The 14648-nt window shown below is 41.3% G+C and overlaps 1 protein-coding gene across 1 annotated transcript; it reads left to right on the top strand.

Annotated features, from left to right (window-relative positions):
- Positions 1 to 4456: 4456 nt before the first annotated feature.
- On the top strand, positions 4457 to 9889 carry LOC121859506 (nucleolin-like; the record flags this gene model as incomplete). Its single annotated transcript, XM_042356362.1, is given in 3 exon segments — positions 4457 to 4729; positions 6794 to 6881; positions 9060 to 9889. Coding segments are annotated over 3 exon segments (533 nt in total), but the record flags the coding sequence as incomplete, so codon positions are not given.
- Positions 9890 to 14648: the final 4759 nt, after the last annotated feature.

Here is a 14648-nt window from a genome sequence, read left to right on the forward strand (position 1 = left end):
TCTTGCCAGCTTTCGATTACATATACCGCCATCTCGGAGAAACGAAAAACGTCTGTAGCTGTCGCCTTCATTGATTTCACTAAAGCGTTCGACTAGTCGACCACAATATAATCATAAACAAAGCTATTGACCTTGGCTGAGAAGTCTCATACTATATTTATATAGACTCTCAGTGACCGACGCTAAGCTGTACGCTTGAGGGCTGTCTCCACTTTCAGTCACTCACCTGTGGCGTCCCCAAGGCACCAAGATGGGACCACTCTGCTTCCTTATGCTCATCAATGATGCCCTAAGAGAAACCCCTGCTCGCTGGAAATATGTCGACGACTCCACCATTGGGATCAGGTCAACAATTCTGCTCAACTATACCGCCCCTTCAGATTTATTGAACAGTCTCCAAAACTGGGCCACCAACAACCATGTCACCATCAACCATACCAAGACCATGGTTATGCACATCAACCTCTCCTCCGACATTGTCCCACTCCTTCCATTTCTGGTCCGAACACACTCCAGGTTGTAGATTCCACGAAGCTCCTCGGCGTCACCATAGACAACAAACTAAATTGGAAACCACTGCGAAGTTGTCAAATCCTCCAGTTCGTCTTCCACCTCCTCCGCTGACTCAAGTCCCTCGGAGTTCCTGCACACGAGCTCCTCAGTGTATACACAACATTCATACTTCCCAAGCTCACCTATGCCTCCCCCACCTGGTCTTCCTCCCTAAATGCCACACAACGTAAACACCCAGGAAAAGTGCAAAAGAGGGCATGCAAGATTATTCTCTCCTTCCTACTCCACATATCAAGAAGCGCTCAACACACTGACCCTTTCGACTCTCACTGACCATCACCACGGCCTCATCTGCAAATTCGGCAAGAAGTTTCTACACCATCCCCGACACCGGCCCCTACTACCACCTGAGATCCTGTCCGAGAATTGCTGTTCGACACCACAACCGCATCCAGCCCATACTGCACGAACTGATCGCTATAAGAACAGCCCAGTCCCAACCATTGTAAAAATTATCAATAACATGTAATAAATCAGTGTATTCACTCCCCAGTAAACACTGCTCCTCACACTGTCACTATGTTGAAATGAACTGTAGTTTGAGCTGATCCCCATCTATTATATGTCTTATTTGTGTCACTTGTATATTATTTGTAATTCGTAACCCATTCCCCAAATATGTAACTGTATATTTTCAGCCTTCTGGCTGCCAAGCTCTTTCAATAAACCGTTAATTATTATTATTATTATTATTATATAACGAACTTGGTCTTTCCCCCTTACAGGATCGTGTCCAGGAGTTTTACCTAAAAACTGCCGTTTCCATTCTACGGGATCCTCGGGGCAACTATGTCCAAACCAACTTGACTACTGCTGTCCGAGACCGACCTCCATCTAGAAGACAGTGGCGAGGGTCACTCATCCGAGCCCTTCAGGAACACGACCTCCTGCCTGATATTGTTGTCACCCCTGCTGTTGGTTCGTCTCCTTCTCCCTGGCTGGATTTTCAACCTGAAGTGATTGCCCTCGGTGGACCGCTCCCGAAATCCCAGGTGAACCCTGTTATTCTCTGCAAATACCACCTCTCCAGGATCGCTCACTGGTCCCCAGGTAGGGTCGTCCTCTACACTGATGGTTCTGTTGACCCCGCTACAGGTAGGGCCGGGGCTGGTGTCTACATCTCCCGTCCTCATGCCCTGAGCCTATCAAACTGTCTCTCAGAGTTTCTGACGGGGCATCCTCCACTCAGGCTGAACTAATAGCCCTCCTTGCTGCCCTTCTCGCTGAGGAAGAAGCAGATGGTTTCTGCCCCTTGCTTGTCTGCTGCGATTCCAGGTCTGCTCTCGACGGGATCGCATTTGGATCAGGGGAAAATAAGGACCTCATCCTCCGAATACGAGGGTTAACATCCACACTTCAGGATGCAGGCCGTCCTGTGACATTCCTATGGATACCTAGTCATGTCGGTATCTTGGGGAATGAGGCAGCAGATGACCTTGCCAAGACTGGCTGTAACAAGGCCACACCTGACTACGTTGTTCCTCGAACACTCTTACAGATTAGGACCCAAATCCGCCGCAAACAGAGAGAAGCTCGGGAAGCAGCCATCCCCCTGGACTCCCCGCCCACCTGGTACGATGTCCTCCGTAAACTTCCTGACCTCTCGTACGTCTACGGGAAAGGGTCGCGGAAGGGGGACGTGATTGCTGCCCGTATCATCATTGGGTATGACTTTGCTTGGGAGATTGGTATCCCCGCATCCCCTGAGCAACGCTCTTGTGCGTTATGCAGAAGACCCGACAGCCGCACCCTTATTCACTACCTCCTAAGATGTCCCCACACACAACGCTTCCGTGACGCCTGCTGGACCACCACTCCACGACCCCCTGACGGAGACACGATGATCCTCCCAATACTGGCCCGATATTTTGTAATTAATATTGATTATGTGTTAAAGGAATATCCTTCCTTCCTTAGGCTTTAGTAAGCCCCTTCATAATATTTATACTGTATATACTTTTCACACTTGCCAGATGATTCTGGTGTCATTGTACAGGGGTACCTAGTGACAGCACTAGGATCCCGCTTCCTCTATCAAGGAATAAACAATTGAAATTGAATTGGTGAGGGGGTAGGGGAGGAGGGGAAGAAGGGCAGTAGGTGGGAGGAGGAGGGAAGGGGAGGAGGGTAAGTAGATCTTTATTTACGGCTCTTCTGTTTACGATTATAACAATGGTTGCTATGGTGACGATGACTATAACAATGGTTGCTATGGTGACGATGACTATAACAATGGTTGCTATGGTGACGATGACTATAACAATGGTTGCTATGGTGACGATGACTATAACAATGGTTGCTATGGTGACGATGACTATAACAATGGTTGCTATGGTGACGATGACTATAACAATGGTTGCTATGGTGACGATGACTATAACAATGGTTCTATGGGATGACTATAACAATGGTTGCTATGGTGACGATGACTATAACAATGGTTGCTATGGTGACGATGATTATAACAATGGTTGCTATGGTGACGATGACTATAACAATGGTTGCTATGGTGACGATGACTATAACAATGGTTGCTATGGTGACGATGACTATAACAATGGTTGCTATGGTGACGATGACTATAACAATGGTTGCTATGGTGACGATGACTATAACAATGGTTGCTATGGTGACGATGACTATAACAATGGTTGCTATGGTGACGATGATTATAACAATGGTTGCTATGGTGACGATGACTATAACAATGGTTGCTATGGTGACGATGACTATAACAATGGTTGCTATGGTGACGATGACTATAACAATGGTTGCTATGGTGACGATGACTATAACAATGGTTGCTATGGTGACGATGACTATAACAATGGTTGCTATGGTGACGAAGAGAATAAATATTTTTTCTCACTTCTATTAACATATCCGCGTCTTTAATATCGACTACGATTTTAAGACACGATTAATACATGTTTTTTGGTGTGTTTTTGTAATTGGTATTATAAACGGTGATAATTCAGCAGTATAATCAGCTTCTCATATCCGTTCTATAATGACGTAAAGATAGAATCACCTGCAGGTTAATCAAGTCAGCTTATTACACCTTAAAACGATTAGCCACTTTATTCTTACCTTGGAGAGGGAGTTGGTTAGGTTAGGTTTGATTATGGTTGGGTTAGATTAGGTTCGATTAAATTCGATTAGATTTAGTTGAGTTTAGATAAGTTAGGACAGGTTAAATTAGATTAGGTTAGGTTAATCTACCGTCAATTACTCATCAGGTGAAATAATCTAAGGTGTCTAATCTTCAGGTGAGCCCAAAAATAATATATTTCACCATTCTCCCTCACCTTCACTATACCCCCCCGTCTCCTGTCCTCCTCCAAGTTACCAGAATCAAAACAGACACACATATTACTTATAATACCATAGCAAATCACAATGACAATCCCGGCACAAGTGAATCATCTTCCATTAGGTTGTACAGGTGTATAAATCGCCACACTCACACACCTGTCACCTGTTAATGTTGATGTCTTATGAGGAAATTTTATGTCTCTCTGTCAACACCAATATCCTCTTGGAATATTTTAATCATATTTGTCTATTTAATTCACATTTTTTAATCATATTTCGTCTTTTTAATTAACAAAAATAATTAAGTTTTCAGGCTTTGGGAAATAAATGTTCAGTATTATTTTAGGTTATTTTGTCTTTTTTGTTTGTGTGTAATTTATATTTGTGTGAATCCATCTTTCTAGTTATTCACATATATATCCATCAATCAATTTATCTATCCATCAATCAGAATAACTATCCATCAATCAACCTTGATGTCTATATCTATGCTTCACCATCAATAGTTTGTTTACTGTCTCGTACGGCTGAAGACAGAGGCCGTCTCACACACTCCTTTACTCCACAGACTCGAGTCGGTCCACTAAGCGAGGGTACGACCGCCTCACCGCCACCGAGGAAGACGCCAATGGTAACACAAGCCCTGCCCTCCGTAGAGAAACTCCCAAGGTCCCTCCCACTACCCCAGCTACCACGCCCACCACAGCTGAAGTGACCACGCCCACTTCAGACGTGGATTTGGTGTCTACGGGATCAGCGTCCATCGTCGAGTCCTCATCGTCCGACTATGATCATTACATGAGTCAATCCGATTCCGATGATTCTGACGATGATGATGATGGTAAGGTTAGGTTAGGTAATTTACAAGATACACGTCATATAGGAAAAGTGTTTTAAAATTGTCTAAACTTAACTCTCGGTAAAACTATAAATTAATCGTTTTTTGTTTTAATGACTACCAACGAAAGCCATTTTAGAACGAATTAAAATCTCCAAAATGGATAATCCCACAGTCACAAACACACATGTATGTCTTTAAAATAAACACCAATACACCTGTTTACTGTACACCAACACACCTGCTTACTGTACACCAACACACCTGTTTACTGTACACCAACACACCTGTTTACTGTACACCAACACACCTGTTTACTGTACACCAATACACCTGTTTACTGTACACCAACACACCTGTTTACTGTACTGTACAACCATCGTTTATCTTACCTCAAGTTGTCTGGTGGGAAGGACGGTGTCGTGAAGGGGCAGCAGGTCTCATTTTAGCTCAGGATAACGTTGATCTGCCAGGACGTATACCTCCATCAGATATACTCATATCTCTAACACACCGACACGTTCACAGGTTTGACACTGAGTAGCTTACCGTTCTGTTCCTGGAGTAATTAGCGAGTTACGGTATAGAACGGTCAGAGGAAACCAGAGGAAACATTGAAATTTTCACTTTTAACTGATCACTTACACTAGATATTGGCTCGGTACTTTACACAGGTAGTCATTGAACGTTCCTGCACCACTAGTGTCAGTCATAGTACAGCAAGCGTCACATAAACACCTCAAAAAACACATTCACGAGCTGAGCACGAAAGTACCGTCCACCATTGTCTCACCTGTACACAGAAGCTCTCGTCAACCAACTTACCCAAGAATGGTATATTAAGACAATCTTACTCTCTGCCCTACCGACATTTAAAAAAAAATTAAATTGTGTCACCTATTGCCCGAGTAGTGAACTATTTACAGAAAACCTTAAGAAAATAGACTTGTTAAACTCAATAAATAATATTGCCTCGTGACCCCGCACCTGAGCTGGCCCAGGGATACCAACATTTCCGACTTGTCATTAACTTTTTTTTCAATTAAGCTCTATATAGATGATATGACTTTAACTAATTGGACTCAACAACTCATTTACTAGTTTCTTGATCGTCACTAACCATAGTAGCGTCAAATTCGAAAAGATAGCAGATGATAAGTAGTACGCCGCCATCTAGACCCGGAGTAGCCAACTAAATGCAATTTATAATTAGATGTCTCTAGTCGCATCACGATGGTTTTACGGGAATCATATATCCACAATAAATCTTCCTTGTACAGTCTACAAAAAAAAATATCGAACAGCTAGGCAAGATAGATTTCAGAATGAGCACTATGGCTCTTGTCATCTCGGAATGGTTAGTATGCCTAGTTGTGAAGTAATTCAATATTTGCTAATAATATTCGTTGCGCGTCTTTATAGTATTCACAGGTGAGAAGAAGCAATTTAATTTGCAATAAAATATCCTCAGAGAGCAATATTCAGGTTTCTCGTTCATTTTCTCATATTGTTGACGCTTCGAACGACTGATATATTTTTGGGGCCGACCTAAATATCCATGGCTCCCAACTCAATCATAAATTACAAAACAGAACATTAACTTTGTGACATCATTATCGAACGTATCACAGCTAAATTAAAACGCTTCTCAATTCGATCTAAAATATTCCAAATAAACTTTAAAGATATAAAGACAGTCAATGACGTAACGCAGCAAAATTATGACGTTTCTCTATCACATCTGACGTACCGTTTGACGTTTATCGCTGCAGCTACAGTATATAAATTTAGCTTTTAAGAGAGCTCTAGTGGTGTGTGATATAGCTTTCGCAAGACATTGTTTGATATACAGCTAACTATTTCTTGTAGATAATTTATTTTAAATGTTACATAACTGACCTCAGGCGCTACACAACTGACCTCAGGCGCTACACAACTGACCTCTAACACTACATGATTGACCTTAGCCACTATAAAAGATAACTGGTGCTACATAACTGACCTCTGACGCCACATAACTGACCTCTGTCGCCACATAACTGACCCCCGTGTTGTTCTTCTCTACAGACGAGGCGCTAACGTGTAATGTATGCGACAGAGCCTTTCCGACCTCCCGTCTCCTGGCCTCTCACCAGACCAGGAAGAGGCATTATGGGTAAGTGTGAGAGAGAGAGAGAGAGAGAGAGAGAGAGGACAAGCCGATTACCATTTAAATATTTAGGTACAAAATTTCTGTGCAATTAAGGTAATTAAGGCAGGTGTACACAGGTAAATATAGGGGTAATTTAACAGGTAAGCAAATAAGATACAAGGTGACCCTAGAACTAAATTAATTTCTTAGGTAAATATTACAGGTAGGTTTTGATATATATACAAGTAATTAGTTAAATAAGTGAAGTAAAACGAAGTCATACGATAAGTTGGGATAATCAAGAGAATATAGAATAAAATGTAACAAGGACAAGGAGAAATAATTACTAGTGAAGGGAGGATGGTGGAAGGTAAGCAAGGGCGAACTACACATACAGACACATCCACTGTATTGAACAAGACACACTAATGAGATGCTCCTCCACGATCTTTACTTCAGGAGGAGGATGTAGTGACAAGAGGTAGGAGAGAAGGAGGAGGGAGGGGGAGGAGGTAGGAGGAGGAGGGGGAGGAGGAGGAGAGAGGAAGGAGGAGGGGGAGGAGGTAGGAGGGAGGGAGGTAGGAGAGAAGGAGGAGGAGGAGGAGGTAGGAGGAGGGGGAGGGAGGAGGGAGGAGGTAGGAGAAGGACAGGGGTAGGAGGAGGAGGAGGTAGGAGGAGGTGGAAGGAGATAGGAGGAGGTGGAAGGAGATAGGGAGGAGGTGGAAGGAGGTAGGAGGAGGGAGGAGGAGGTAGGAGGAGGAGGGGGAGGAGGTAGGAGGAGGAGGGAGGAGGGAGGGAGGAGGAGGAGAGAGGGAGGAGGAGAGGGAGGAGGTAGGAGGAGGAGGGGGAGGAGGTAGGAGAGAAGGAGGAGGAGGGAGGAAGTAGGAGGAGGGAGGGAGGGAGGTAGGAGGAGGAGGAGGGAGGAGGTAGGAGGGAGGAGGTAGGAGAGAAGGAGGAGGAGGAGGAGGAGGTGGGAGGAGGGAGGAGGAGGAGGTAGGAGGAGGGGGAGGAGGAGGAGGTGGAAGGAGATAGGAGGAGGTGGAAGGAGGTAGGAGGGAGGGAGGAGATAGGAGGAGGTGGAAGGAGGTAGGAGGAGGGGGAGGAGGAGGTAGGAGGAGGGGGGAGGAGGTAGGAGGAGGGGGGTATCGTCATCCACTTGAATTGCTAATGGCAGACAGAGTGAGTGAATGAGTTGAGCATTAACATGACAACTGACGTCAATGAGCTGAGAGGGGCTGAGTACCAGACAAGTGCGAATGAGTTGTGTCGTATTGAAAGGCATCGTAATGGAACTGAATACTAATGAGAGGCAGCGGAAGTGGGTTGAACCCTAATGGAAGGTAGCGAAAATGGACTGAAACCCATTGGAAAAGATTATATTGGATTAGATCCAATTGTAAGTCATTTCCTCCTATTAACTCTCCTCCTTTAGTTGATAATCTCTCTCCCCTTTCTCTTCGCCGCAATGTTGCTTCACTCTCTCTCTTTTACAGGTACTTTAACGGGCAATGTTCGGTGGATCTGGCATCCTGTGTACCGCCGGCAAGGCCGTGGGCTCGTCTTGCCCGCGGTGCCCACCGTTTCTCTGTGGATGTCGGTCACACTAGAATAACCCGTTATAGTACATCCTTCTTTCCTCACACAGCCAAACTGTGGAATGCTCTGCCTTCTTCTTTTTCCATACTCATACAATCTGTCTCACTTTAAAAAGCTGGTTTTCCGGCATCTTCGCGGTGTAGATTAATATAATCTTTTTCTTTTATATTTTTAATATCTTTCTACTCTTATTTTTCTTCCCTCAGGCCCCGTTGTGGATCAGCGACCTGTGCTCGAGTAGGCTATTCCCCGTAAAAAAATATATATATATAGACTGGACGTTATTAGTAAACAATGAGAGACCTGAACTGAGAGGACAGGATCTTAATAGTATGTCTCACGTCCATGAACCGAATCGACAGTGGCAGGCAGGTAATTTAAATTCTCCCCCCGATAGGTATTTTATCGTATGACCATCGTAGTTAACAGGTTCAGGAGTTCTGGGTATAAGAGTCCTCGGCCAGGCTAGGTTGTGTGTGTGTGTGTGTCGTGTACAAACCTCCCACCCTATCATGTTAAAGTAGATTATCTCATGGAGTGAAGAATGTGTCTCAGTGTAGACCTCCCTGTGTTTATAATTACCGTGGCCTCCTTACTTCCTCGCAGGTGTTCAACGTGTGAAAACGTCTTCCCAACACTGATGTCTCTCGAGGCCCACAAGGAGGAGACCAATCACTGGTCCGACGATGATCTCTTCCTAGACGACGATGACGATGATGATTTCGATGATTTTTACGATGACGAAGAAAATGAAGAAGAGCGAGAGAAATTATTATAGTTCTACCTAAAAAAAAGAAAGTTAAAAACAAATCATACATAAATGCTTGTACAGTATATATATTTTACAATTCTTGGGAAGTCTCTGCATTATACTATGTTGTCATTAATCAATACAGAGGTGACGTACTAAAGTGTATATAATATCATAGTTTACCCTTTAATTATAATAAAGAAAATGAAACTAATTAAATGGCAAGCTTCTCTATTCTCAACAGCCAATAACTGAAGCCATCTTTCTTTGGTTCATCTCTTATAACCTCAACTATTTCTTCACGACTTGATGTTACAAGATCAAATAAACACTAGTGGGTTAATATGATAATAGTGGGGGGTTGGTTCTGGTTTATTTAAAAAGATAGAACAATGAAAGTTTAAAAAAAAAAAAGTTTTGTAAGATACACACTAACACAGAGGATAGATACTGAGTGATAGTTAGTAAATAGTTTAAGATAGTGAGAGACAGACAGACGGACAGAGAGAAAGACGTGACATCGTAGTTTTACTCTTATTTTTTCTATACAATATAGCCAAATATAGTTTGATCAAATGAAAAGTTGGTCTGCTTTTACAGGCATGACTTCCGTTTACTAGTCACTCATACAGTCTATTAAAAACGTATCTAATTCTCTTCGTTATATTAAAACTAGTGAATTAGTCATCTTGTTTTATTTATCCCATGTATTAAGTATCACCTGTATGTATAATTACTGTACCCTGTGGATCGCTCTTCCTAATTACCCAGGCCTAAATCTCATTGACTTACTGTAGGGTGTGTCAACTGTTATATGTGTTGTAGTTCTCTGGGCTATAAGCTGTGGTCTGATAAACAATCATTACACCTCCTGCCAAGACCAAGGCTTCCTTACCAGAGACCTGATGACACATATAGACAGTGATCATAGTAATATCAGGTGCAGTATCTAGAATAGCCCCTGAGGTGATAATGTAGCCTCACATTTTACAAACAATAACTGCACCTCCCTCATAGTTACTGACATGTGTGTTTTTTTTACTAGCTTGGATGTTTTGGTCTGATCATTATAACATCATACAACGAGGACCGGAAGGTTGTGGGTCAGGGAGACTTTTGGGTCTGCTCATCACCCATATCTGCAGCTACTGGAGACGTTAATCCATCCCTTTGTATCGGCGGCAAGTTAATCCTTGTCGTGTCTGACCTAACACCTGACCCACATCATCGCGGCCACGTCATGAGCTACACTGACCCTTTCGACTCTCACTGACCATCACCACGGCCTCATCTGCAAATTTGGTAAGAAGCTTCTACACCACCCCCGACACCGGCCCCTACTACCACCTGAGATCCCCTGTCCGAGAATTGCTGTTCGACACCACAACCGCATCCAGCCCATACGTGCACGAACTGATCGCTATAAGAACAGCCCAGTCCCAACCATTGTAAAAATTATCAATAACATGTAATAAACCAGTGTATTCACTCCCAGTAAACACTGCTCCCTACACTGTCACTATGTTGAAATGAACTGTAGTTTGAGCTGATCCCCATCTAAGTTACTATATGTCTTATTTGTGTCACTTATGTCACTTGTATATTATTTGTAATTCGTAACCCATTCCCCAAATATGTAACTGTATATTTTCAGCCTTCTGGCTGCCAAGCTCTTTCAATAAACCGTTAATTATTATTATTATGTGTGTGTGTACCCCTTGCTATGCCCCATACACCACACAACCTGTAACCTGTTGAGGATTAAGGAAACAACTTCAAACAAGTACGCCAGTGAGCTCATGTGGTGTGGGTCAGGTGTTAGGTCAGACACGACGAGGATTAACTTGCCGCCGATACAAAGGGATGGATTAACGTCTCCAGTAGCTGCAAAACCATGCAGTCTCGGGTCATATCAGTTCATGTACAGCCGACCAATCCACCAGTTACAAGCAATTCACTTCAGTTCTGCACAAGTCTCCATCGTGACAAGACGAGGGGAGGCTAGACGACTTTTAAGTTCTCTTGTGTTTTCGATCCAGTTATTTACTTCGTTGGAAGACATAATACTATAAGGTAAGAAATATTAAAGTATTGGTTAAAAAATATTGATGTGACTTTTGCTGCGGTACTGAGATTAAATATTAAGATTTTGTTTCACAGCATTGCGATTTTATACTAAGACACTATCCTCACTGGGGTACAGACAAAAGCCCCCCCGACAAAAGCCACCCAGACAAAAGCCCCTACTTTGATCGGGGTGGCTTTTGTCTGACAACAGTAAGGGCTTTCAAAAGTTACGGACATAATTAAATAGTTGAGGGTAAAATATACTGTTCTTCTCTGTGGTTAATTATTGGTTAGGTTAGGGTTAGGTTAAGTTAGGTTAGGTTGGGGTTGTCAGACAAAAGCCACCCCGATCAAAGTAGGGGGCTTTTGTCTGGGTGGCTTTCGTCGGGGGGGCTTATGTCAGACATCCATTTTCACTGTACTCTGAGTCTGTAATTTTAGATTAAGTTGCTACTTTTTACATTTCCATTGTATTACATTGATACTAGTGTCATTATACCGTGATTTTAGATCATACTCAATAAAAGATAACGGTGCAGTACAATTGTTTTATGTAACGGATTCCTAACCTAACCTAAAATAATATATATGTATATATATATATATATATATATATATATATATATATATATATATATATATATATATATATATATATATATATATATATATATATATATATATATATATATATATATAAATATATAAATAGATATATAGATAGATAGATATAGATAGATATATAGATATAGATATAGATCAGATATATATATATATATATATATATATATATATATATATATATATATATATATATATATATATATATATATATGTGTGTATATATATATATATATGCTGATAACCACAAGGAAATAAGAAAACACGAAGTTCCCAAGCGCTTTCGTGTAATTCACATCTTCAGGGGTGAGTACAGACTAGAGAGAGTAATACAAATCAAGGTGTATATATACAGAGGAGGGTGAGACCAGGTCCACAATGGTCAGGTATTAGGTAATGACCCTACTAATCTTTAAATAGCACACAACGGTTGGTGGTCAGGTCAGATGGTCAAGTGACCCGGCCTTCTCACCTGATCACAAATCTTCTTAATTACAAAATTGTCCAGCTTGTACATGCCGTTACTCAAATTCATGTTGAATGCTTCGGTATGTTTAATAAGACTAGATTCTATGATGTTTCTTTACTAAATCCCCTAGTTGGCAACATTTCTAACTCCAATATCAAGAATAATATGGATCTGGTTGATAAACTCAATAACTTACACATTAATCATGATTTTAACTGGTCAGCTTTGATGTAACGTCACTCTTTACAAAGGTCCCAGTTGATGATTTACTGGAGTTCCTCATAGATTCCCTGGATAACATTTCACTGCCCGTCTCGAAAGACGACTTCATCGAACTCATCAAACTATGTATTAAGGATTGCAAATTCGAATTCAATGGGGAATATTATGCTCAAAAATTTGGTATGGCAATGGGTAATCCACTCTCACCTGTATTAAGCAACCTATATATGGAATTCTTTGAAAAGAAACTATTAAGTAATATTTTACCACCCTCAGCAGTCTGGTTTAGATATGTTGATGATGTATTATGTCTCTGGCCATGTAATGAGGACCTAAAAGCTTTCCTACCACAACTTAACAACTTAGCCCCCTCGATCAAATTCACTGTGGAATTAGAGCAAGACTGTAAATTGCCATTCCTAGACTGTCTGATACACAGAATAGGTAACACTTTTAAGTTCAGTATTTATAGAAAACCAACTAATGTGTGTTCATACATTCATTATTATTCTGCCCACCATAATAAAGTCAAACAGTCAGTATTTTCAACAATGTTTTTACGTGCCTTGAGAATTTGCAGTCCGGAATTCATCGATGAGGAATACAAATATATATATAATATTGGCTCAAACCTTAAATACCCTAGATCTTTCATAGACAAATGCTTAAACATTACTAAGAAAACTTTTTATAGAACTGACCCCAAGCCCACCCATGACCATAAGAATATCTTAATATTACCATTTCACAAAAATTTCTCACACATTCCTGCACAGCTAAAAACCTGGAACGTCAATGTGGCATTTAAAAACTCATGCACTGTTAAACAAATGTTAATCAAGAACTCCCCCAACAACACAATTGGTTGCATTTATAAAGTTCCTTGCAAGGAATGTAATATGTTTTACTTAGGCCAGACAGGTAAAGATCTTGCAACTAGAATTAAACAACACAAATACAGTGTTAGGACAGGCCAGGAATCCAATGCTCTGTTTGTTCATTTGAGGGATAACAAGCATTGCATTGACTGGGATAATGCCTCCTCAATATTACCATGTAATTCAATTGATAGTAGGAACATCATAGAATCTAGTCTTATTAAACATACCGAAGCATCCAACATGAATTTGAGTAACGGCATGTACAAGCTGGACAATTTTGTAATTAAGAAGATTTGTGATCAGGTGAGAAGGCCGGGTCACTTGACCATCTGACCTGACCACCAACCGTTGTGTGCTATTTAAAGATTAGTAAGGTCATTACCTAATACCTGACCATTGTGGACCTGGTCTCACCCTTCCTCTGTATATATACACCTTGATTTGTATTACTCTCTCTAGTCTGTACTCACCCCTGAAGATGTGAATTACACGAAAGCGCTTGGGAACTTCGTGTTTTCTTCTTTCCTTGTGGTTATCAGCATATACCTAGATCACGCGCACCTACAGTGATTTACTTGCATTATATATATATATATATATATATATATATATATATATATATATATATATATATATATATATATATATATATATATATATATATATATATATATATATACAGTTGGTCCTCATATTACGCGGTTAATGTAACCCGGAGGGTACCGCGGAAAGTGAGAAACGCGTAAAGTGAATAACATAACATATGGGATTAATTGAAATGGAGTCCGGGCCGATCCCCAAACTCCACTTTTTGACGACACACAACTATGTTGTAGTAAAAATATTATCTTAACTTTATGATGGCATGCACACACAATTAATAATTAAGAGAAATATCAATAATATTAGGTTTTTTAACACTTACATTAGTAGAAAAGATGGCTGGGCACACGGGGATGGGCGGTTGGTTCCGAGGCAGAGGGCAGATTATTGGCCCTCACCTGTATCACTTGTATCAATTGTATCACTATCCACCACAGAGGCTTGCAGGGCCTCTTTGTCAAACCCCCCAAAGTTCATATAAGTCCATATCCTCACTATAATTATCACTATCACTGACTTGGGCCGGCTGTAGTGGGTGGCGGGTGAAGAACTCGGTAATGTTTTGATGACTGGGCGACCTT

The sequence above is a fragment of the Homarus americanus genome, unplaced genomic scaffold (genome assembly GCF_018991925.1).
Source record: "Homarus americanus isolate GMGI-L3 unplaced genomic scaffold, GMGI_Hamer_2.0 scaffold7626, whole genome shotgun sequence".
NCBI classification, from domain to species: Eukaryota; Metazoa; Arthropoda; class Malacostraca; order Decapoda; family Nephropidae; genus Homarus; species Homarus americanus.